The 25,405-nt window shown below is 36.3% G+C and overlaps 6 protein-coding genes across 6 annotated transcripts; 3 read left to right on the forward strand and 3 right to left on the reverse strand.

Moving 5' to 3' along the window:
- Positions 1 to 34: 34 nt before the first annotated feature.
- On the reverse strand, positions 35 to 2,720 carry LOC135073926 (zinc finger protein 830). Its single transcript, XM_063968179.1, has 4 exons — positions 2,141 to 2,720; positions 1,962 to 2,068; positions 343 to 512; positions 35 to 227 (listed from the first exon to the last, which is right to left on the reverse strand). The coding sequence occupies exons 1-4, from the start codon at positions 2,613 to 2,615 to the stop codon at positions 80 to 82; spliced, it is 900 nt and encodes a 299-aa protein (XP_063824249.1). The 5' UTR covers positions 2,616 to 2,720; the 3' UTR covers positions 35 to 79.
- On the forward strand, positions 582 to 1,975 carry LOC135073925 (ATP-dependent (S)-NAD(P)H-hydrate dehydratase). Its single transcript, XM_063968178.1, has 2 exons — positions 582 to 928; positions 1,029 to 1,975. The coding sequence occupies exons 1-2, from the start codon at positions 698 to 700 to the stop codon at positions 1,770 to 1,772; spliced, it is 975 nt and encodes a 324-aa protein (XP_063824248.1). The 5' UTR covers positions 582 to 697; the 3' UTR covers positions 1,773 to 1,975.
- Positions 2,721 to 4,058: 1,338 nt separating the features above from the next.
- LOC135073940 (uncharacterized) lies at positions 4,059 to 12,743 on the forward strand. Its single transcript, XM_063968198.1, has 14 exons — positions 4,059 to 4,455; positions 4,659 to 4,863; positions 4,962 to 5,158; positions 5,852 to 6,107; positions 6,343 to 6,514; positions 6,644 to 6,783; positions 6,866 to 7,409; positions 7,555 to 7,742; positions 8,017 to 8,315; positions 8,472 to 10,452; positions 10,530 to 10,777; positions 11,007 to 11,103; positions 11,365 to 11,534; positions 11,785 to 12,743. The coding sequence occupies exons 1-14, from the start codon at positions 4,328 to 4,330 to the stop codon at positions 11,957 to 11,959; spliced, it is 4,800 nt and encodes a 1,599-aa protein (XP_063824268.1). The 5' UTR covers positions 4,059 to 4,327; the 3' UTR covers positions 11,960 to 12,743.
- A 191-nt stretch (positions 12,744 to 12,934) lies between these two features.
- On the reverse strand, positions 12,935 to 14,139 carry LOC135073928 (tRNA (guanine-N(7)-)-methyltransferase non-catalytic subunit wdr4). The gene has a single exon (XM_063968181.1). The coding sequence runs from the start codon at positions 14,078 to 14,080 to the stop codon at positions 12,956 to 12,958; it is 1,125 nt and encodes a 374-aa protein (XP_063824251.1). The 5' UTR covers positions 14,081 to 14,139; the 3' UTR covers positions 12,935 to 12,955.
- A 448-nt stretch (positions 14,140 to 14,587) lies between these two features.
- Positions 14,588 to 15,876, forward strand: LOC135073931 (signal recognition particle 19 kDa protein). Its single transcript, XM_063968183.1, has 4 exons — positions 14,588 to 14,753; positions 14,855 to 15,032; positions 15,289 to 15,428; positions 15,745 to 15,876. The coding sequence occupies exons 1-4, from the start codon at positions 14,707 to 14,709 to the stop codon at positions 15,815 to 15,817; spliced, it is 438 nt and encodes a 145-aa protein (XP_063824253.1). The 5' UTR covers positions 14,588 to 14,706; the 3' UTR covers positions 15,818 to 15,876.
- LOC135073930 (uncharacterized) lies at positions 15,874 to 19,895 on the reverse strand. The gene is made up of 4 exons (XM_063968182.1): positions 19,800 to 19,895; positions 17,571 to 17,669; positions 17,330 to 17,404; positions 15,874 to 17,160 (listed from the first exon to the last, which is right to left on the reverse strand). Exons 1-4 carry the CDS (start codon positions 19,855 to 19,857, stop codon positions 15,950 to 15,952), a joined length of 1,443 nt encoding a protein of 480 aa, XP_063824252.1. The 5' UTR covers positions 19,858 to 19,895; the 3' UTR covers positions 15,874 to 15,949.
- Between the last annotated feature and the right edge of the window lie 5,510 nt (positions 19,896 to 25,405).

Consider the following 25,405-nt stretch of genomic DNA (forward strand, 5'->3'; position numbering starts at 1 on the left):
GGTCGTAATTAAAAATAAATAAAAAGACAAGATATTAACAAACTATTAAAATTATATAATTTACAGAAGTTCTTATTGATTATGAATATGACTTTTTTGCCCGCCAGTCCAGAAATTCATCAATATCTTCTTCATTTTCTGAGTCATTGTGTTCATCTTCATCCATTTGTTCTATGTCATGAGTCTTTTTCTTTGTTTCTTCTTTTTTTAATTCCAAGTCCAAAACCCTGAAATAACACACAGTGCAACGGAATGTAAAACATCTTAATAGAGTAGTTTAACGTTTTCAATGTTTCATGAATTCATATTTAGTCAATGTAAGTAATTAATAGTTTATAATACCTTGACCAGTTCCTGATCTGTTCATCAATTTCATCAATCTGCCGCTCAGTTGTAGCTTCTTCTTGTTCACCAGCTATGATTTCAGCAGAAGCAGTTGCTTCTTCTTTTATCTCTTTACGAAACTTTTCCCATTCCTCTTCGACAGGATCTTTGTATTCAATATTTCTGACCTGTAAAAAGATGAAACTTTGGTTGACATAGTGTGCGACTACTTTTATCTGTATAGTTTTTTTTCCTTTGCTATATTTACAAAATCTAAAGACGAAAACAAATGTCAAAATAAGCTTGTCTATGGCTCTGGCTGGGTGGCCAAGTGATTGTTGATAAGGATTTTTTGTTGTTAAGCGTAAACCAAATGTTTCTTGGATTAACAAGAAATATAGCTAGGATCCCGGGAAAGAATAAGGCATTACAAATAATACAGCGCACTAAGATGGATCAAACTTGTGCGATACAGTCAATAAAGGCGTGCATACCGCCTTTAGACGATTCGAAACACAAAGGTCAAGCAGGTCGGATTGGAATAGTTGGGGGCTCTCTAGAATATACAGGAGCTCCTTACTTTGCGGGAATCAGCGCCCTCAAAGTTTGTTAGCCTGTTTCATACAGTCCGATTTTGTGGCAAAAGTAAAAAATAGTTTTAAGCTTAGGTACATTGCAGTAAACTTTAAACTTGTTATTTACAGGTCGGAGCAGACCTAGCGCACATATTTTGCACTAAATCAGCTGCTACTGTCATAAAATCCTACAGTCCTGAGTTGATAGTTCACCCTTTACTGGATGAAACAGATGCTGTACAGAAAATATCACCATGGCTTGATAGGTTACATGCTATAGTAATAGGACCAGGGTTAGGAAGAGAGTCAACTACATTTCAAGTAGTAACAGAAATGATAAACACAATCAAAGAAAAGAAAATACCTTTAGTAATAGATGCTGATGGTCTATTTCTAATAACAGAAAAGCCTGACTTGATAAAGGGGTTCTCATCCCCTGTGATACTGACTCCAAATAAAATTGAGTTTGAAAGACTGTGCAATAAAGTGAATGGGCAAACTGGTTTGACCCAGTTGGGAAGAAATGTAGTAGTTATGAAGAAGGGTGCTGTAGATGAAGTTTTTAGTGTTTATCCTGAAGTTCAATGGAAATCGAACTTGGGAGGGTCTGGTCGACGATGTGGTGGGCAGGGTGACTTACTATCGGGATCTATTGCTACTTTTTTACATTGGATGTTAGATAACATTGATAATATCAATATTAAAACAGAGAATAAAGATCTGGCTGCAGCGTCACTGTCTTGCTATGCAGCATCACGTATGGTTAGAATGTGCAATGAAAAGGCATTCAAAGTGAAGGGTCGGAGCATGCTAGCATCTAATATGATTGAATATATTCATGAAGCCTTTGAAGAGCTCTATGAAAATAAGTAAAAACTTGGGCTAAAGAACAAAACAAAAGAGTAAAAGATTGAGAATAATACTTGGGAATGTTTTTGGTGCATTTAATTATTGTTAAGTTTAAGTAAATATTATGTTATCAAATCAAAATATATTCAAGTTTGTGATACTGAAATCTGTCTTTTATAACCATTATAACAATCGAAAAAATTAACAACTTACTTTAGCATCTTGTATTGGATCATCAAAAAATCCTTCAGGAATAGGCTGTTCAACAATTGGTTGTGTTTTTGAGTCTTGTTCTTGTTTACTAGATGAAGACTGCTCATCTAAAAAGAAATAAATGAATTTATTAAACAATGTTTCAAAGTTTTAACTCAAATTAATGCATTGTGGTATACCTTTAGCAATAGCTGCTAGAATAGCAGGATTTAATGGTTTCCTTTTAATTTCTTCATTGTGAAATGTGACAATTTGAGGGACATTGTTTTTAGGCTTTTCTACAACCACTGGCTTCGGTGGAGGTGCATTTTTTAATATACCCTTTATCTTTTTCTCTTCTGGAGCATCTTTTGGTGGGCTGGAACTCTTATGTTTTAGTTTTCCAACAGTAAAGTTGTTGGTTAACTCTTTGAGTTGTTTTGCTTTATTCACATTTTCACGGTGTTGTTTACTGTTTATATGAACTGGCCACACTTGTTCTGATCTGACTACTGATGAGCAAAGCACGCACATGAGTTGCCCTGCATTATTGTACTTTGCAAGTGGGTTGTCAATTTTAACAGGTTTCTGATCCTTTTTACGGCGTTCAGCCATTAATTTACGCATTTCTTCCTGAGCTTTCTTCTTATCGATTTGCATGCGTAAACTAGACATGATTAATTTTATTAAACACTCACTTCTATTTCAATTCGAATAGTTTTTATTGATATAAAAATTGAAATTATTTTCACAAAATTGTGATTAAACATGAAAAGTGACAGATTGATTGACAAAATGTGACAAGTTGAATGTCAGTTTATTCGAACGACTGTCAGTGCCAGTGCAATAAACGGGCAAATAAAAATTAAAAGGCATAGACAACATTGATATCATTGGCCAAGTTATAGCCAAGATACCGAGATAGTGTTGTGTACATTATGTAGTGTTGTAATCAATATTCAATTGATACCCAATTGAGAATGTTACTAGGTATGCAAAATCACTTGAAACCTATGTTACAGTTAGGCTTTTACATTTACAAATACATTAGTTTTTATTTCATTCAAAAATACCCAGTAGTTATGATTTTATAGGCATTCAAAGTTCGCTTAAATATTGAGTGCCGCCGACGGTCACGTGACCCCGCGTGACGTACATTCACAGTATCCGCTCACTAGAAAACGGATATAAACATACTTAAATACATTTTTTTTGTAAATACAAACTTATTATACATATTAACACCCAGACCCATCACAGAAATTAAAATTGAACCAAACCCAAACTTGATGCGATTGTGTCGTTTTATTGCGAATTACCTTCCAGCTCCATCATTAGACCCTGATTACTATATAGAATTAAAGTACTCGTCAATACAAAACGAACGAACCCAAACTCGATGGATTTAAGTCGTTTTATTATAGAGTTCTTATGGCCACCTTCCAGCTCCATCATCAGATCAGCTCCATGTCATCATAATATTGCATGGTCATCCAAATCACATGTGTTTGCGAAATTTCAGCTTAATCGGTTGCCTGGAAGTGGGTCTTAATTCAGCTTGCAAGATTCCACCCATACAAATATGAGCCAGTCACTGTAATATGACGTCACGCGCATAAAATGGCGGGCCGGCCGCCGCCCGCACTTTTAAAATTCAATATCTTGGAAACTAATTGACGTATCGAAATAATTCTTTCACGTGTATTTTTTATTTTTAACAGAGAGTACAGAAAGCTAAAAAACAAAATTAGTGAACATTCTTCATTTATAACACTTTTGGAAGATTGCCAAGATTTGTGGCAATGTAATTGAATAGTAGAAACAACCGCTTACGCTTCAATATTTATCAAAGCATTTTTCTTCTTGTTTTACAATATTTTTTTAGTCATTTGGAATTTTGGAGTGACAAAAACGGGTAATTTTTTTTTCTTTTTTCGTGACCGTGGTTCTTTCTGCTTGGGACTTTGCTTGAGTTTTCTACAATCACATACCAAATAAAATCAAATCAAAATAAAGTAGAATCTAAATTGAATCTACTGCAGTATTTTTTTTACCAAGCGCCAAGTTTACCAACGACCGTTTGAAAATTTTGAATTTTGTCATAGACAAGGAAATCTATAGCTTTTGTCAGTTTCAGGTTAGTCTTTGGTGCTTCAGTTGGAAGACACCAATTTTTTAGATTTTGAAACCTGTAAAACATTATTTTTTTGTAATTACACGACGGTAAATTATTTCTTACTGCTTAGTGTATTCGTTTTCATGGAAAAGGACATTCAAGTTCTTATTTGGAGCCGGATAACCAGCTTTCAGAGAGTGCTTATTTTGTGACCAAGTGACTCGTGTTTATTCCTCATGCTGTGATAAATCGGCATTATTTTAATTCTACGATGGACATCGACGTTAGTAAAGAAAATATCCAGCCCCTTAGAGGTGGCAGAAACCTCATGCAGTTGGGTACTGCTCTACAAGCTCAGTCGGATGTTGATGCCCAAAAACAGCTGCAGCAGCAAAAAGAGTAAGTTTTTTAATGTACTCAGATGTTTATTATGCGGGTGGTTACGTTCTTTGGAATATAAACCGTCGAAAAAGGCGTATTTTACTCTTATTCCTCCTTGTTTATTTAAGTCGAGACATTTCCAATGGTCCTTTCGAAACAGGCATCCAAATTATGAAATCAGTCACGTATTACAGTGAGTGACACTACGACCTCTTTTGCAGGGAGCACGAAGCGGCAATAAGGCACTATCAGGGCCCTGACCCTCTAGACCCATGGTTCAACTATATCCAATGGGTTGAGCAGTCTTTTCCTAAACATGGGCATGAGGGTAATATAGATAAACTTATCAAAGACTGCTTGCAATTATTTGAGAAGGATGAAAGATATTTTCAAGACAGAAGGCTTGTAAAACTATGGATTAAATATGTAAGTTGAGTTATCACTGTTTTTCTACCATATAATGAATTTACTCATTTCAATCATCAATTTTGATGTTGATACATAAAATCAAATTGTTATTTTAGGTTGATTGCCTTTCGAATCCTCTGGAGATATACCAGAGGTTGTATAATACTGGGATTGGTGTGGAATGCTCCGAGTTCTATAGAGCTTGGGCTTGCTACTGTGAGGAATCTGGTGATTACAAAAAGGCTAACCAGGTGTACATGCTGGGGCTGCAAGCCAAGGCCCAGCCTTTGGATGAATTGGAACAGGCTCATATGTGAGTGGGGTGTTTTGCTTTTACTTCTTCATCATAAAATTGTGTTGGATTACAGAAACAATTCTCTAAAATTCACATACCAGATGTCTTGGAGATTATAATGATTCATTTGAGCCCTATTTTTGATATATTTACATTAAAACAGATTTATTTATTTATTTTCCATTTAAATTGGTAGATAGTGTGAGCAAAAATAAAAATAATCTGATTGTCAAACCTTGTTAAAATAAACCTTCAAGTTCAAAGCAAACTAAAATAAAGAATAATGAAAATAATTTGGTAATAAATAATAAATAGTGTGTTTTGGTTTTTATAAAACAATAATGAGCTTCATAAAATGGGTTTGTGTTAATTTATCATCAATTCAATATGAAAAATATGATAATTTTTGTACCATTGCTGTAAATATGTCTCAAATGAGGTACTCATCATTCATAATTAACAAGTTTCATCATCTACTTAGTGAATTATGCTTAGTTAATTGTATCATTAGCTAATAATCTCATAGACTAATTTATGAACTAGTATATTTTATTAGTGTTTTTTGTTTCATTAATTTGGTTTAATGCCAAGGTATATTTAAAAATAATTAATCTTTTTCATCGAGTCTGCTATTTTAGTACATGTAGCCTGTCGGGGTTGTTACATATCATAAATCGGATTGAATTTTCTCTAATTACACTTTACTTTCAGGAACTTCCAATTATTTTTTGCCCAAAGAATGCTTCATGATGATTCTCCAACTAAAAGGAAGGCAGCTTCAGCTTTGGCCGAGACCAGAATGGCGTTGACTTCACTTAAGTCATTCAAAAGGCGCAATATTGCCAATGTGCCCGTCCAAAGGGTCGGTGAAAGCGTCCGGAGTAATATGCCCGGTGTTGTGAGACAACAACCTAATCATTTCGACAATAGAATGCCACAATCAAATGTTATGGTCAATGTTTTTGAGGTAGGTATCCATTAACTAATTAGCTACTTTTATTTTTTAAATGTACTTGAAAAACATTACATAACACCATAGAAGATAATTTTGGTTGCTTAGATACAAAAATCTATGATTGCCCTATGTATTAATTTGTTATTAAATTAAATAAAATTAAGCATTTTTTTATGATACCTATTTTTGTAAATAATTTATTAATGGGTTGGTAAAAGGTTCAATTCCACATTTATCATTATTTTAGGATGCTCCATCAACCTCACATGCAGGAATACCTGTTGCTGAAAATCCTGGGCCTGCTTCACTGGTGCAAGCCTGTAATGTTGAGAATGAAAAGGAAGTTGGAATATGGACTAATCCTAAGACTAAAATGGTGCATACAAACCTAGTACCTCATCAACCACTGCCATTCACTCGTAAGTAGCAACTTTTATTCAACAATCTTGCATACTACTTTGATTATTAGCAATACAATTTATTTAGTGTCTGCAGAAAAAAAATTAAGTCTTTATACTCCTAATGTGAATTCTTTTTATGCAAAACAGCATATGAAGATGAAGATGATGTCCTGCGGCTTCCAGCAAATCATATGGCATACTGTGCTGAAGATTTGTCATTTAATGTGCCTCTATGTGTACCTGATCCCCCAGACTCGACCAAAATACCCTGTTACAATAAATCTCAGGTAATTATTTACAAAATTAATATTTTCATACTTTTTCAATGTTTTTTGGAGCAGAAGATTATTCTACTTTAATTCTTTGCAGGTTTATGTTGATGATCAAGAATATAGTTTAGAAGAAATTCGTTCTAGAAAATACAACCTTGTTAGAACAGTAAAGACTGAAGTGTCTCCTCAAGTGAAAGTTGAGCAAAATTATAATAACATAAACGAAACACTGGCCCAGTGTAGTGCTCTGGAAACCTTGGCCAATTGTGCTTTAGACACTGAGCAGGATCATTTAGGACAATTGATGCCATTGAACATGCCAACCTTGCAAAATATTACGAAAGTTACAAATATGCATTCTCCTGGTGAGCCAAAGGTTCTGGTCAATTTGGATTCAAAAGAATTCAGTGAACTCAGTGTCAAAAAACATGATGACAGTCAGAAGCAACACAGTTCTGACAAAGAAAACCAAGCAGGCAGACTTGACCATTATGGTAACGAGAATGCTGCTGGTAACTATGGCAAAAATAATTTGATGGAGGAATTTAACAGGAGTCTGATGGGCAACCTCCTTGGTGACTCTGTAACTGTTAACACTAAGGAAGCGAGATGGGAGCTTAGAAACTTATTCAATGATAATGGTAAGCATTTCACTTTTCAATTATAGAAATCAGAGGTAGTTTCTTGTCAAATATTTCCTCTGCGGTGTTGTAAAGTGTATCTATTTCAGCCAAGAATTAGACCATTTTTAACAGAGCCTAATTACTACTTTTTAATATTTCACAGAGCCATCAATGGTTCAGCCAGTTGTACAACAGTTTGAAGTTCCAAACTTTGACATTCATGAGGATCGCTCTATCACTATGGCCATGCACACTAAGAAGAAACCAGAAATACCAGATGTGAGAACTCTGCCTGAGGACAAGGAAAATGCCAACAAGTTCACTGTTCCAGTGGCAGCACCTCAACAAAATGTAATAAACAATTTCTTTTATCTGTTATCTCTGTTTGTTTCAGACATGATAATCATACCATATCATATTATTTATGTATTTTTATGTAAATCTTAAAGCCAATGTTTTGCAAGCCAAAATGCACTGGTTAATGTTTGGTACTTTCACCAACAATCTTGAAATTACCCAATTTTTATGATGAACTTTTGAATCTTGTCTTATAAATAATGTCTTCCTGTTGACTAACAGATATTATGAGTATATTTTTTTCTAAATTATTTATTTTTGTTGCTAGGTTAATAGGACAGCATACTATGAAGAGCCATCTTGCACCCAAGTGTTTAATTTCAACATAAAGGATGCAAGCACTCCGAACATGTCCCAGTTTAAGAAGCCAGCCAGCCACATTGATCAGTCAAAATATCCTTCTGTGCCCAAATTTAGCATAGATGAGAGTGTGATTGAACATGTAGACGCCAGTGCTATGAAGAAGGATGACAATTCGAGACAGCTTGGGCCTGATCAGCACGCCACAGTTGACAACCAAGGTGGTGGTCTGTCAGTGATCATGGAAGCTACTAGAGAATTTAATAGGTTGGTACTTTTTTATTTATCCCTATATTACTAATGAATTCTCAGTCTGGTGTCAAATAATGTTAGTTATTGAGTTCTTGCACTATCTTAAAACTGTTTGCTAGTAAAAGTGATGTATTTCGTGATGTTATATGCAACTTAATTATTATATTTCAGTAAATCGGGATCAAGTTCCTCTGGACAATCAACAAGAACTAACTTCACTGGGTACACGACAAACTACGATTCAATGTATAATAATCACAATGACCCGTCGCAGCAACCCACGACTTCTAAACGAAGCTCGTTTTCTACTCAACCGCGATTGCCTAGTGGTCAATTTGCTAGAGTCTATCCCCAAAAACGCGAGCAACCGGAAAATAAAACTCCCGCCGCGCCTACAGCCGTGCCTTATCTCTCCCACGACCATCAATACCAAAAGCCTATGCCCTCGGGATACAATGGATACTCGCCACAGAGATCGATGCCCAATCATTATCAACAAAATTACCAACAAGGCTATCAGCAGGGATACCCTAGCAACCAGATGATGAACCAACAGCAGCAAGGTTATGCTAGCCCCGGCCCAAACGCCTACAACAGTCCCCAACACCCAGGAATGCAAAGTCCTCATGCAATGAGTCCTTCTGTTCCGCCTGGATTCCAAAGCCCGACTTACTCTAACCAAGTGGGTTACCACAGTCCAGGTCACCCAGTTATGAGCCCACAACAGTCGTACGCGGGACGACAAGAATATCATTATCCAAATCAACCAGATAGGCAGCACATTTATGCCAATCAGCATCAAAATCCTGCTGTTTTCCAAAGCCCACCACATCAGGCACAATATCAACAAAATAACCAATACTACCAAAGGCCTAGTCCGGCGCCTGCTGCGCAAAATCAAAGTTACAACCAGCAAAATTATCCCAACATGCATAATCAGTACAATAATGCCAATATGTATCAAAACCCCACACACTCTAGCAACCAAAATTATAGTGCAATGCAGAGCCCATACAGACAACCTCCAAAGCCAATGCCTGATAATCAAGCTGCATATGCAATGCAGAATAACCAGTCATTTCAAATTTACCAAAGTCCTCAACAACCTCAGCACAACAGCTATCAGAATGCTGCTGCTCATAATATCAGTATGCCTAGCGAAGGCACAGAACCACAACATAAGTCTGAAACACATGTCAAACCAGAAGCTGAACAAAAGTTGACACCTCCGACTAAAAATGCCGGTCCGCATAAAAGTCCGACTTCAGCTTTGCGAAACATAAGACATGACCAGCCTAACGTAAAGTTAGGCCAAAATTCGCCTGATATTGGATTTTCGAACCAGTTCCTCAACTTTATCTCTAACAGAAACGAACCAAAGGATAATGCAAATACTCCTAAATTCACCAACAGTCCAAGCATTTCTCAAAAGATGCATAAAAATTTGTATGTGTCAAGTCCAGAACAAGCTCAAATACCACCTTCTTCAGGTCTTTCAGATTCTGATAGCAAAGATGGAATGACAGCTCAGACTGGGACACCTATCCAATCTGCCAAGGTTGCTTATAGCATCCCAGAGAAACAAAAAGATATATCCAAGAGACAACTAGATTTTGAGCACAGAGGCGATTTTCAGTCGGAGGATAGTAGAGATTCTGTGAGTAAAGAAAGCAGGATCTCTTCAGTGTACTCCAGACAGTCAGACTTCCAGTCTGATGGCTATGGCATGGATGTAGATAGTGAGAACTCTATGGAATGTGCGGCTTTTAAATCTACGCATTCTATATCTTTAGTAGAAACTAGTGACATACCTAGACCAGCGGATATTGATTTCCCAACAGTTATAGATCCATTTAATAAAAAAATAATTTCATCTCTGTTAGAATATGTCAAATTCCCCAATAAAACACACGCCGACGGGTACATAGAAGTGAGATCTTGTCCTAAGTTGCAGCCTGCCAGTATGGTTAGCATTGGAAACAACAGGTTTTCAATTGAAAAACAACTTGGAAAGGGAAACTATGGTGCAGTATTTTTGTGCCTTGACGTCCACAGTAATAAATCTGTAGCTGTGAAATATCAAAAACCTAGTCGTCCATGGGAATTCTATATTTGTCAAGAAATCAAGGCGAGAATAAAGGATCCATTTATGGTAAGTTTCATATTCACACAATCTTTATTATATTACCTACAAATAAGTATCTAACTTAGATTTGTTTTATATTTCAGCTTCCTGGGTACATGGACATTACCACTGCCTTCTTAGGTGAAAATGCGAGTCTTTTTGTATCAGAATATTCAAAGTATGGATCTTTACTAGATGTTGCAAACAAAGTTAAAATTGCTACCTCAAAATGTATAAATGAATTTATAGTCATTTTACTGACTTCCGAGATGCTGTCCATTGTCCATTATCTCCACAAAGCTCAAATTATCCATGCTGATATCAAGCCAGACAACTTTTTATTGATGAAAATGTAAGTATAATTTCTTCCTTCTAAGAAGAGTTATGAAATTTTCTGTTTTAAGTTCTCAGAGAGGAACTATTTATACCAAATTTTATAGCTCTCACAAACGTGACACAGATATTTCTTACAAAAGAATATTATTAAAATCAAATGAGTACTTATAAATTTTTATAGTTATTAAAATATTTTTGTTCAGTTTTTCAAAAGCAGATAATAACAATACGATTTTATATTACAGACCCACACAAGAATGGAGAACTCCATCATTGCAGCTAATTGATTTAGGGTGTGCTATTGACATGTCACTATTCCCAGAGGGAACAACATTTAGAGAAGTGAGTATAATTTTAGTCCAGTTTTTTAAAACGTCCTGACTACGATTTCGTGTGTAAGCTACTGTCTCTCCAACATTTGTTACCTGGTGAGAGAGGCTTTACTGTGTACCGCCGTCCGCCATCTAGCAGTTTCGTAATTTTCGTTAAGCGTGTGAAACGTTTTGATTACTTACTAAACTGCTTTTAGCATTTCTGAGTAGTTGTGTAGATATAGCTGCCAATTTTTAAAGTAGTGAATAACAATTTATTTCTTTATTCCAGTTAATCGCCACTGAAGGATTCACATGTACAGAGATGAGGGAAGGCAAGCCATGGACTTACCAAACAGACTTGTATTGTCTTGCGGGCACTATACATGTGATATTGATGGGAAGTTACATGAAAGTAGCCAATCGCTTAGGGCAATGGAATATAGACAAGAAATTGCCTAGGTAAGTGTCTCATTCAGCTTTTGTCCCATTGAAGGTAGAAATGAGCTTGCCTCACAACTCTTTATATTTTAAAATAGGTTCTAAAGTTTTGTTACTCTTATCAATTAAATTAAAACTACTACAAAAATAGCTTAGAACATTTAATTCATCTTGTATGCAATTGATTGTAATTTATGTTGATTTTTGTTATTATTATGATTCATATTAAGTTTTAAAACATAACTTTAACCCTGTTATTTGTTATTTCCAGGTACATGAAGGTGGGCTTGTGGGACAAGGTGTTCACAACCCTCTTGAACGTGCCAGACTGCAATAACATACCGGATTTATCGGATCTCAAGAATGAGGTGGATAGCATTTTGAATGAAATTGACAACCTTGGATCGCAACTTCGAAACTTTGCTAATGTGCTTAAATCTAGGTAAATAAATAAATGATCCTTATGTATTTATTGCATTTAGATATAAAGGCGATTGTAAAAAATAGACACTTGACTATGTATTAATACCTATAGACTTACAAATTATATCTTAAGATTTAACGACCTATTGAGCCCTTCGCCAGGTTAATAAAAATTGCTCCTCTTCGACAAAGCAATAAGTATTATAATATCAGAATCTAATTAGTTACTGTAACTTGTCTTGTTGTGTTTAGTTAAAATTGTGATATTTGTGATTTTAGTTTGTTTTGTTAGCATAAAATAATAAACTTGGCTTAGAATATAAACTTGTTAGCTTATTAATGTTGATGCATTACAGTAGAATCTCGATTATCCGGACTTCGATTATCCGGATATCCGATTATCCGGACTCATTCTTCACGATTTGTAATTACCGATTTGAGGTCTGGGCCCATAAAAACGGAAGGCGCCGCCACCGTAACACGGTATGGACGTCGTTTAGTTCATTTTTAAAAGAAGTGGATTAATCCAATGGTCTAAAATTTAGATTTTTAGACTCTAAATGATGTATTGAAAACCCTTTCTATTGTAAAAAGTTAATTATTGTTTGATTTTACTTTGAAATCGATTATCCGGATTTTCGATTATCCGGAACACCCCTGGTTTTAATTGATCCGGATAATCGGGATTCTACTGTACAACCTATTTACCCTAGGTTTCATTTATTTTTGTACAACTAAATAAGACCTGCACATTTCATATTTCTTGTTTGAATTGTAAAAACAAATAAACAATTACCTGGTTGAAAATACTCTTTCATTTACATACCTGCCTCCAAGTTTTTAGGATTTTAGGAATTTTATTAATGTTATTACTTAATTTAGGTACATAATCTTTAAAACATATTAAAATTAATGGAATAGAATCTTCTCTTAACATTATTTGGAAGGAAACCTGTTTGATTTCAATGGATATAATGGAGATACAATAAAAAAAGCCATTTATAGATTCATTACATTTATTATTGAGAAACCTTCTCTAATCGTTGTTTTTTCCTCTCTTGATATTCTTGAACATTATCAAATTTCCTCTTATACAGCACTTTGATCGCATCTATGCTCGAATTGAGCTCACCATTAACATTCACATTGATAAACATTGTTAATTTCTTATCACATTCAAAATTCAATTTACTATTTATCCAAACAATCTTTATGATACAAACAGTGTTATCCACGTCATCATAAACAAATAGTGAAGATTTATGAAATTTTATAGCAGCAGGGAATCTTTCCAACATAACACTGTCTTCCTTTTTATGAAGAAATTGCTTGTTCCTTGTTTCCAATGAATAAATGAGCAATTTGTTGTAGCCGTGTATGGCAATGGCTAAAACACTAGTGTCTTCATCCAGCGCTGTGGCTGTGTAGTGGACAATAGGAAGTGTAGTGACTTCCACACCTTCTTCATCCATTATTTTCGCAAAATGTTCCTTTAATCCAACATCGTCTACATCTAGATAGGCATTAATATTGTGGCAAAGTGCACCAGTCACATAATCCCAGCATTTGACTGTTCCATCACCAGAAGCACTAGTCAAATATTTTTCAGAATGAGGTAAAATCTCAATGTGATTAACAAATTCCCTATGACCTAAACAATAGGTTTGTATATTGTAGGTGTTTGGAAAACATGATACTCGAATCTTTTCATCTCTGTCACTTGAGATAATGTACTTCCCGTCATTAGTTTGTAGAACGTCCAGGAGTATGCTCAAATGGCCCAATAACTTTGTGCCAGAATCCTCATCAGTAATATCGTAAATTAAGACGTCGCCACTTTTATCAGCGACTAATACATGTGAGTTATTAGCAGTGAATCTTATTTTACTGGCACTTCTTGGGAGAGTAAAAGCAATCGTGGTCTCCATGCCTGGTAAATTGCATACTAGCAGCTGCTTAGATACTGACGTTATTACTGCTAAATGCTTTTCATCTGGTGCAATAGCTATGTCCGAAATCCGGTCGTTTTCTTGCGATTCACTTTTGCAGGGAACATTGAAGAAATTATGCTGTGTACTGTAGCAATCAACGTGAAGACCTTTAGATATCGCTAAAAAGTTGTCGCTTACAGCTAGGCAATTCATATTTGGCTAGCAAATTTTAACTTTTAACAAACACTAAAATAACCGCGGTAATGTGTTTTGCTGTTGTCTTTACAGTTTTTAGGTTAGAATCAAATGTCAAATCAGCTGACAGAGAGTAGTGAAGCGCCGGCTGCACACGTGATGGATATGTCACTTAAAGATCATAGCGCACTTATCAATTCGGATAGGGAACGTAATCGTATCGCCATTATCTTCGCATCGCGCGCGGCCGCCTCGGCTACGGATTAATTACTGATGCCACGGATATTACGGTAATACGGCTCACCAATCGCCGCGCTGGCTAACCGCTCGTCAACCACCACTCTCACCACACCGGAGGCACCCGTTCGGTTACGTACGATCCCTCTCTGAGTTGATAGGTGTGCGTCGACCTTAAGGTCCCATTGCATGAGCGCAGCACTTGTCAAATTGTGATGTGGCTGGCTGTGTTGTTGTCAAATTTGACAGTTTTGACATTTGGATCACAGATTAGAGAGTATGATTTGGATAACCAAATCAATCGATACACTTTCTTGTTTTCATTAATTTCTGCAATTTTCTGCAAAAATTATTCACACCATCTGGTTTATTATTAATTACTGCAAGTTAAACAGTATTTAGTTGCAATGATAAATTCCTGGAGTCCAGACAAAAAACACAGTGAAGTTGAAAGGTATGTTATGTTCATTTTTGTAAATAGTCTCATTCAAGTGAAACATTTTAAATGAAAATAAGTATCAATATAATATATCATCAATATTCTCTACGTTCCAGATGGATTTGCATATATCCAGCGTACTTAAACAGCAAAAAGACGCTTGCCGAGGGACGCAAATTGCCAAAAACATACTGCGTCGAGAACCCCACTCACCAAGAGATTCGAGATGTACTTGTGGCTTCTGGTCTGCACGTTGGTGTTGAGAACAAGTTGTATCCAAGAGAGCGCAGTAAGGTGAATTAATTTTTATATATTTTAGGGTTTTCCAGTCATTGGAGTTTGGACAGAACGCAATAAAACCATATTAATAAGGTTGCTCTAAAAACGGGAACACTTCCCTTAAAACTATAGGGTGTTTGCCTAGGGTAACTTCTGTTCTGCACATAGGTGTTGAGAACAATTATTTGTGTCCATGAAAATGCAGAAGATAAGGATATTTTGATAGTAATATATTTTTTCTTTATAATAAACCGTTTTTTTTCTATTCCAGGAAATGCTATTCAGAGGAAGGATTAGAGTCCAGATCAAAAATGACGACGGTACTCCGGTCAAACCAGAGTTTCCAACAAGGGAGTCTGTGATGAGGTTTATTGGAGAATCTATTCCTAAATTGAAGACCCGACAGAATAGGTATTTACTTTTCTTTTAACCATTATATCTCTTAATTTTAAGTAAATAATTTTTGACTTGATGAAGCTGGTTGATACTTTATGAGTGAATTCCATAAAGAAAATGTATGCATAGAATATTATGAAAATCTATTATACTTCTGAGTATTAATAAGTGAATGTAGCATACTGGATGTCCCAGAATAGCTGAACTATTGCTATGGGAGGTAGCTTAGCTAATGTTCTACCACAAAGTCAATGATTTGGAATATTCAACATTTAATAATGCAAGTACTGAACTACACTGAAGTTAATTTTAATTTAATTTAAAATTCCAGACCAGCTGACCAGCAACCACAGACCACCCATCAAGCTAGCAACAAAAGCAAGGGAAAGAAAGGACGCCGATAAGTGTTAAGTTTATTGTACAAAAAAATATTTACATTTTTATTAAAACTTAATGTAACTTACATGCTATTTATTATTTCATATAATTATTTTAACGTGAACTAAGCATAAATGTGAGTAAAACACAATTTCACATCACCCATGAATGCGGATGCTTTTCTCTGACAATTTATTCTGACCATTTTTATCTCTGGCAACACTGTATCCATCAATAATGGTAACGGATGGCATTTTAACATTTGATTTTCTTTCAGTCTTAAGATTATCAATAATATCGCCTAAATCATTTTTGAAGGTCATTGTTTCATGTCCTGGACCAATTTCTTGAGCTTCTGTGGAAGGTTCGCCACTTCCGCTAGCGATTCGTTTATCATCGGCGCTAGAGATAGCGACGTCGTCGAAGTTTTCTTTATAATCTTCTTCGGATTGTATGGACTCTGTGATATCATCGATTTTATTCTCGGATACAAATCCTCTGATTCCTCGAATATATTTTGGTAGAAATTCTTCGCTTTCAGTCTCGTTTCTTCTATCTTTGAGTTGAACTTTTCTTGGAAGTTCGAAGGCTCCTCCAAAAATGTGGGCTTTTTTACTTTTTTGGGGTTTTTTCTCATTTGAAGCGGTTCTAACGTTCGAAACATCGGGAGCTCCTCGACTTCGTTCTCTTGATTCAGAGCCACTTGCATCGTCTCGTGTATGACTGTCGGGATTTTCTTCATCATTTTCTGCATCGGCTTTGTATTTTCTGTTTCGGGGAGGATGTTTACGATTTCTAATATCCCCGGCGAGATTTCTTTGAGCGTTTCGGTGAAGTGTGGGGCCGCTTCTCTCACTGTGTCCATGATCGTCTCCCCGACCGCCAAAGGGATCTCTTGGAAGTAATAAGGGTATGTTCTTATCCGGTCCGAGACCGCTGATGTCAGCAGCGGCAGTATCAGCGGCTGCCGCGGCGGTAGCAGTCGGCCCCTCAGTGGCGAAAGCCTCGGCAGAAATAACTGCCTTCTTATGCGATCGTGTTTCTCCTGCGTCGGAATCAGATTTGACAGCGCACGAGCATACGACTCCACGCTTCCCGTCACCTTTGAATTTGTACCGCTTATGTTTGTGTTTGCTAACTTCGTAGGAATCCCGTGACTCAGACTCGAGCAGATTGTCGAATAGCAAACCCAAATTTTTAAAAAGTGGGAAATATTTCTCGTCGATTTTATCATCTTTGTATATCTCGCGTTTCTTAGATGGAGTTCTACGTTTGTGCAAAGAACTGAGCAATTCCTTAAGTCTCGAGCTTCCGATTTGGAATATATTCCTTGATTTTATCAACGGCGACTTGTCCGAGAGAATTGAACCTGAAAATATGATAAATATTTATTTTAGATTACGTATTAAATTAACAAATATTTTGAGGGACTTTAAGAAGTAAGGAATCTGTGAGTTTTTACAAAATACATTAAAGAGTAGATATTTAAAGTTATTTTATTTTCTTACTGAGTTCATAATTTTGTGAGCGGTGCTTACCTCTTTTATACTTTCTTGATTTGCGTGTAGGATCTGAAGTTAGAGCCTTATTCAAGGAGAACCTCGTGTTTGTTTCTGGAGAGGAAATAACGATCAAATTAGTACACGCTTTCTTCTAATTGTGCTCCAAGTTCTTTGATATTAATATTTTTGGTTTGAATACCAAACTGAAGCTGAATCAAGTGCATTGACGAAATTACGGTCCGAAAAAAGATAACATTGTAAAGTTATGGTAACTCACCAGCTGACACTTGGGAATGCGCCGGCGTGTCTCTGCTTTTCTTGAGCTTGGATTCCGCTGCAAGTGCTTCGTTTATCGAAAACGATTTAGCGGCCACAACTGAAATTAAAAAACAAAGAATTAGTTCTTGAGTATCTACTCGGTTGATTAAACGCTGTAAAAGAGAATTTATTAGATTCTGTAAGTACTTTACAAACGCATAGCCAAAACTACTGATTGCTACTTAGTAATGTGTTGCTGGTCTAGTATTTATCAAAAGCCCGTCACTTAATATGTTATTTCGGTGTACTTAGTTAAATAGAATTATGAAATACCTAAGTATGGAAATCGGAAAGTACTTAGATGAAAATTTAAGCCCGGGGAGAGAGTATTATACAGCATATCAGCGAGTCGTGCATACCATATACAGTTACCGTTACGTAATCGTTGATGTAGATAAATTAATTTGTATGAAAAGCCTTTATATTATTATTTGGTAGTAAAATGTTTTTGCCGACGAAAAAGCGGGAAAAGTTCCATAAGAACGAGTTATCAGTTTAAAAAAAGAAGAAGTACCTACCTACTTGATAGAAACGTAAAAAGTACGTATAGTCCAGTAGAATTAGCTTTTAAATCGGAAATAATTCCTACAAAAGATTTTATTGTTTTAATGGCTTCATTGGTTGCCCATTAAGACTCTCCTAAGTTTTCGACTTCGACGGAGTTGTGCTTAAGTGGTGGGGGCCCCCGAAAGGGGCATTTTTTCGGTTTTCCGGTTATACCGCGTAAAGGACTTACCCTATCAAAAAGTGGTCTTCATGACGGTTGAAGGGCACTTAATCCTGCATTGAATAAGACCAAATTCATATGTTTTGGACAAACCGTTCTCGCGCTAAAGTTCGGCAAAGTAGAAAATATACGTATAATTAATGACCCTCTCCACGTCCAATGGTTTGTTACCCACAGGCTTCCAAGCCTTGTAAAGGGTCGCCTTAACCAGTGTAACCCTAACAAGGCTCACGAGTTTGATTCGCTTATCCTTGTTCGTCCCAGCCGTTCCTTAACTGCGGTTGCTGCACCTCTTCCTGGCACTCTCCTGAACGACTCTGTGTTACCTACTGTGGCTGCCCCTCTTCCTTGTATCCTCCTGCATGACTACGTTGCCTAGCCGTATGCCTGGTCTAAGGTTCGACGCCAAAAATCAACAACAACAAGTTCATATTAAAACGCTGAAGAGTTTTTTGTTTGTTTGTTTGAACGCGCTAATCTTAAGAATCACTAGTTTGATTGAAATGATTATTTTTGTGTTGAATAGCTCATACATTGAGGAAGGCTATAGGATATATACAATCACTCTACGACTAATAGAGGCGAAGCAGTAAAGAAAAATGTTGCAAGCACGGGAAATAGTATTTAAACTATTTTCACTCGTACGAAGTTGATTTTGTGGCGTCGGACCTTGGACCAGGCATATGGCTAAGCAATGAAATCGTACAGGAGGGTACAAGGAAGAGGGGCAGCTACATTAGGTAACACAGAGTCGTTCAGGAGAGTGCCAGGAAGAGGTGCAGCAACCGCAGTTAAGGAACGGCTGGGACGAACAAGGATAAGCGAATCAAACTCGTGAGCCTTGTTAGGGTTACACTGGTTAAGGCGACCCTTTACAAGGCTTGGAAGCATGTGGGTAACAAGCCATTGGACGTGGAGAGGGTCATTAATTATACGTATATTTTCTACTTTGCCGAACTTTAGCGCGAGAACGGTTTGTCCAAAACATATGAATTTGGTCTTATTCAATGCAGGATTAAGTGCCCTTTAACCGTCATGAAGACCACTTTTTGATAGGGTAAGTCCTTTACGCGGTATAACCGGAAAACCGAAAAAACGCCCCTTTCGGGGGCCCCCACCACTTAAGCACAACTCCGTCGAAGTCGAAAACTTAGGAGAGTCTTAATGGGCAACCAATAAAGCCATTAAAGCAAAAAAATCTTTTGTAGGAATTATTTCCGATTTAATCAATTTTTGTGTTTAATTCTACTGGCCTAGTAAAAAGTCTCGGATTTTTAATTGCTAAAGCAAATCAATAAAAAAACAAAAGTCACAGGCATAAGTAATAACGGAGACGTGATTTCAAATAGGTAAATATTACCTATATTCGCTTCGGCGAACAGCTGAGACAAAACGGGACAAAGTTTCTCATAAAAATCATTAATTAAAAATACAAACACAAAAAACAAATAAGTAACTCACATGGTAAAATCAGAGCAAAGTTAATAAAAACAAAGCAATGCCATCTTCGGATTTCCATTTTCACACATATTTGTATCCAGCCCTTGTTGAGTCGCTGAATAGGCTGTTAATTATGCAAATCGCGGCTGTCGTATTAATTAGTATTTATAACCTTCGTCGGTAAACGCTGCATTAGCAGAGTGGCTTGCGTGTTTCCACTACACCGTGTGACTTGAGTAACACGTTTTATAAGTATACATAGCAGGTAGTAATTACTTAGGCTTTAACAATGGTTTTATCTAGGGTTTATCAATTAAATAAATAATATTTTTAATAGAAAACACAACCAGCTAAATATTCATCTAATAAGGGAGCTTAGCTACGTACACATGGCGACTTTTTGCGCGTTTTACAGTCGCGCGACTGCATCGCGAATGAATCGCGTTTATATAGCTGCAAAAATTCGCAATGTAAAATAGTAAAAAGGCCCTAAATTAAATAGATAAAATAGGTATTTATTACTTTTTCGATTATCTGAATGATTTCATCAACAAGACTATTTGACAGGTTGAGTTAATTGATTTACATGCTCACACATTGTCCTATTTTATTTTCGTGATAAACCAAACTGAACGAGCTTATAAGTACCATAAAGAAGTCTTCCATTAAACCCCCAAAGAATACTTATTGCTACAAAATATCTACAATTCCAAAGTTGATGTTTTATAACGTCACGTCAGCACTTGTAGCGAAGGTAATAAAAACATTCCCCTTGTAACAATGGACACTTTTGACGGTTCTGTTATTAGAGGAAAGTTAACATTGTATTTGTTGAATCGTAAATAATGTACACGTAGTAGCTTCCTCTTTCACGCGGAATTTAATGCTTGAAACACGTTCGTTTGATGTAATAGTAGTTTGCAGTTTGTTAGGTATTTCGTTCTCGCAAATCTTTATCGCTGGCAGTGGAAATAAGTTTTCCTAATAAAAGCTAATGGAATGAAACTAGAACTTTTTAGACTCGCTTCTTGATTCTGATCATTATTTGAGTGTCTCATAGTTAAAGTTCTGACTTAAACACAGACAAAACTGAATACCTAATAAACTGAAAAATAATCTGAATAAACATACAAAGACTTACAATATACAGGGTGTTACTTTGCATTCTTGCCATATTTACAGAGGTAACTATATTACTGATACTGAACACAAATCCGTTAAAAAATAATGCCCGAAAATTTTGATTTTTAATTTTTAATATTTTATTTTATCGACAATCTGTTAAATACATCACTAACTATCGTAACGCATGCACATCACTTGTTAGCGATGGCGATGGAGACTTTTTTACTTTTTAATGTATTTTTAAATATCTATTGCAATCTATTGTCTTTAAAATGTCTTTTTGACACTTTTGTAAAAAACTGAGAAATCCATCAATCACAAATCACGTTATAAATAATACAAAAATGACTGAAGTGTATTCAAACAACGAATAATTTAATCAAAATGGTGCTTGGAGTGTCTGCAAGACGTCTTAAACGAAATGCTTGATGACGTACCCTTAGCATTACACCAAATGCTCTACTACCAGCAGGATGGTGCTCCCCCGCAATAAGGACGTCAAGTGCGCGAATAATACGTTTGGTGAACAGTGGATTGGACGAAGGGTCCAGTAGCTTGGCCACCACGATCCTCGGACCTAACACCAATGGACTATTATTTTTGGAGTGACTTGAAACGACCTGGTATGCGCAGAAGAGATAAAAAGTGTAAACGTGTTACGTGAAAGGATTGCTTCAGCGAAACTGTGAGACAAAACGTTTATGTGTTGCGAAAACTAAAGCAAAATACCTACGCTTCGCCGTGCTAGACTGTGCCTTCATCAGAACGGAGGACACTTTGAACACTTGCTTCGCAGTACGTAAACTTTGTAAGTAGGAACTCATAAATAAATAATTAATTGTGAATAAGGTGATTTCATTTCATACTTAATTTATTAATTTGTAAAAATAGGGAACAATGTTATAAATTAATTAAAAACCTAATAATTATTACGTATTTTTGACGGTCCTAAAGTAAACGGTAAAGTAGAAACTGAGAGTAGAAAGGAAAATCCAAAATCAACTGAATAGTATTTTAAAATAATTATTATGACGGGATAAAAAGGCTGGTACCCAGAGCCATAAAACATCACAGATTAATAAGAACTAGGCCACGCCCACTAGGTTTATTCCACTTGCACCTGTAGAAAGTGCGAGACAAAATTGGTTTATTCCAATTTGTACTGCAAAACTAAATTTACTAAAAACTCAGTGTACTTTCTTTATAGGAGTCTCTTGTTTATCTTAAATAATAGGTATTGGTCCCTACTTTTATCTCTGTGAATATGGCAAGAATGCAAAGTAACACGGTGTAGAATAGAGTAATGTACCTATTGTTTGTTACATTAATTAATACGTTTTATGGAGACACGATAATAAAAAATCCTATTTTTGCTCTCTCAAAAATCGCAATAACACTAAACGGACAAGAATCGAATTATCAATCTGTCATCAATGAAGTGTTGTTATTTTAATTAATTACTCTGGAATTTCATAAAGGAGCAATGGGTTTTTTCAATGATTTAGGCAATTACTTCGTAGCCGTTTCAATTAATTTAGAGCTAACTGGAAAACAAGAGTTCTAGGTAGTTTAGACATTAGGAAAATTCGAGGAAACCTCTTCTTAAAGTTTTCATTACAAATTTAAAATAAATATTGCAAGCACACCTGGCGTATCTCTGCAGCTTTACATTGCTACATTTGGGGTAGGCAATAAATTATCACATAAAATTGCAGATAATGGCACTTTTATATCAAATGTTTCGATAAATAATAAAATAAGGGCAGTAAAACAAAGGAGTCGCTGTAGGGTCGGGCGTCGTTAAAATATTACGATCGTCCGATATCGCAGGATGAAATCTTTAATCGCGACGCGGGCGGTTTTACGTGGAACTAAACCGACCGCGGCCCCAGCGAATAGTCAGATAAGCCCAACGACTTATGGACGAGTAAATCATAAGAATAATGCCAATTGAACTCGCCTAATAATGTAGAATAACTTACGATTGGGTGCCTCGAATGGCTTTTATTTATTGACCTTATTCGGTCGCGAAGGTAATAAAATTTGATGGTAGGCATTGCCAAGTTATTATTTTGCAAAGTACATTAAAGAAAAAGTAATTTGTCTACCCGAAACAAATATTTCCAGTTCAATTCATACTCGCATTACCTAATACATCTTTTTTTGGGTTCGGTAAATGTGCTTTCGCATTCGTTTCTGCTTATAGGTAGATTTCATGGCTTGTTTCCACTACGTTAGCATTTTATTTTCCGGTTGATAAAGTGGTCTTTTTATTTGTACGCAAATCCGAAGGCCCGGTCGCGGCTCGAACGTTGGTGGTCGGTTGCTTCCCCTATTTACGACCGCCCATAGTTGGGAGTTAGTATCGCTGTCGTCACGCTTCGTATAGCCTCGATTTATTTTTCGCCAATATAGGAGATACGTTTCGATTTCGAGTACCGATTCACTAAAAAGTTTCAGCTTCTATTAAAAACAATTGAAAAATTCGAATGTGGAAGCTCTTTTTAAACTTTAAGGATCGTCGCCTCCCTAGCAATTGTTTTTTAATTTAACTTCACACTTAATTCTCGAGTTAACAACGAAGAAACGAGTTCCCAACGAATTTTGTTGCGGAGAGTTATTTTGTTTTTATGTTGTCGGATCGTCCCAGCAAAATCGTACAAAAGGAGGCGAAATTCGCCTATTTGAGCGAAGTATATCGAGTGCAATGTATCTAAACAGGCCGGCACGCCTCCCAGAGAGTCTTACCACTGTTGCGATAAACGGATTTGGGAGGGACGGTATTATGCCTCCGTAATAGAGTGATACTTCTTTAGGACCATTCGGGAAACTGATGACACTATTTGGTTTTCTCATAAAAAGTTATGATATTATATAAAAGCCAGTAGGCTTCAATCAGAGGTAATTGGTTTTTTCTTGACAGTTTACACAGGGGTTAAGTTAACCGAACCATACGATGAAGAAATTCTTTGAAAATGCCTTATAAAGTAAAAAAATAATTTAAAAACAACATGTAGAGCATACTAACAATGAAAGGTTTTCTTTACCTAATCAAAACAGATTTTACGTGAGTCATACGAGTCGTAACAAAAGTGAATGAACAAACATTACCTTGACCTTAATTTAATTGCAATTACGTAAGTTGATATGATTAATATTAAACTACAATACATAATACAATGTTTACATGCCTATGGGAATAGCAATATTTTTTTCAATGTAAAAAAACTTTTAATCCAGTTTTATCCGAAAAATATCGGACCGACCATTTCGAGTCGCTGATAGTCCTACGATTTGTTCGGAACAAAATTGTCGTTTCTCTTTATATTGTGGTTGTGCAGACATTGTTACCCTCCTAGTCGGTTTAAAAACAAAGCAGGACCGGCAATAGAGAGCTGGCATATTGCCTCAGTTCCGAGTTTTACTGCCGCTATCTGTCGGGTTTATGCCTTATAAAATCTCCTGCCTCGACCACGCAGAACCAGAGGGTAAAAAGTAGGCATGGCCGCGAATAGATATAATCTCAATCGCTCCGAAATTTCATCCCACGAGACTCGCTTCCCTTTGTTGCCGCTTTGGTATAATGAGTCATGTATTTAATTATTTTTGCTGATATGAGCACATCTTTGCACGTACTAATACCTACTTAGTTCCGTAGTTATTGTGCCGAAGATGATTCACTTGGAAGATGCGACTACCTCATAAATGAAAAGCGTTTTGCTAGGTAGGCGTAGGCGACTGCTCTTTGATTGAAATATAGAGACATATTTACCTTTTTTATCACAAACAAATAGGTATGTGTATTTGTGTAAAACTGAAGTTCTGAAATAACTGTCTCTTTGTCCTCGTATAAAAATAAAACAAGATTCATGTTGCGCACAGAGAACAGGCATGTAGACGTACCAATATTTGCGTTTTGTATGTATCGAGTTGGTTTCCGCAGGAGATGAGTTGGGTGAATCCTCACATTTTATCCACCCACTTTACGTAGTCTCTTGGGAACCGGGTAGAGCTTGCGTTCGGACAAACAGCAGCCAATTTTATCTGTAGGCAAATTCGAAGGGTCGTAACGCGGCCGCGTGATGCGAACGAGGCGTCGGCGGACTTATGGCTTTCATTTCCTCCGCGCCGGTACATCAGCACTTCCCGCCGTAAAAAACCGGGTGCACTGGTTTTTTTGCTGAATTTGACAGCCTGTGCTATGGTGAAACGAATGTAGAGCATTAAAGCGAAGAAACAATACTTATTGTTAAAGATGGGAAATATTTTTGTTTTGCGAAGATGCTGAGACTGGTTGAGTACTTAAAGAAAATCATATTAGAAGTTAGAGAGGTCTGGCATCGTAGTCACTACGGCAGTCAAGGAATAGAAAGAATTTCTAATTTCTAGATAGGTACTAATATACAAAGAAACAGTTGAGTATTTAGAAAAAGAAAAGGATTATCAAGTTTTTCGATCATGTTTAGTGTTTGTTAAACTTAAGTAATAAAACAGTAAATTTT

This window comes from Ostrinia nubilalis, chromosome 8, assembly GCF_963855985.1.
Source record: "Ostrinia nubilalis chromosome 8, ilOstNubi1.1, whole genome shotgun sequence".
NCBI classification, from domain to species: Eukaryota; Metazoa; Arthropoda; class Insecta; order Lepidoptera; family Crambidae; genus Ostrinia; species Ostrinia nubilalis.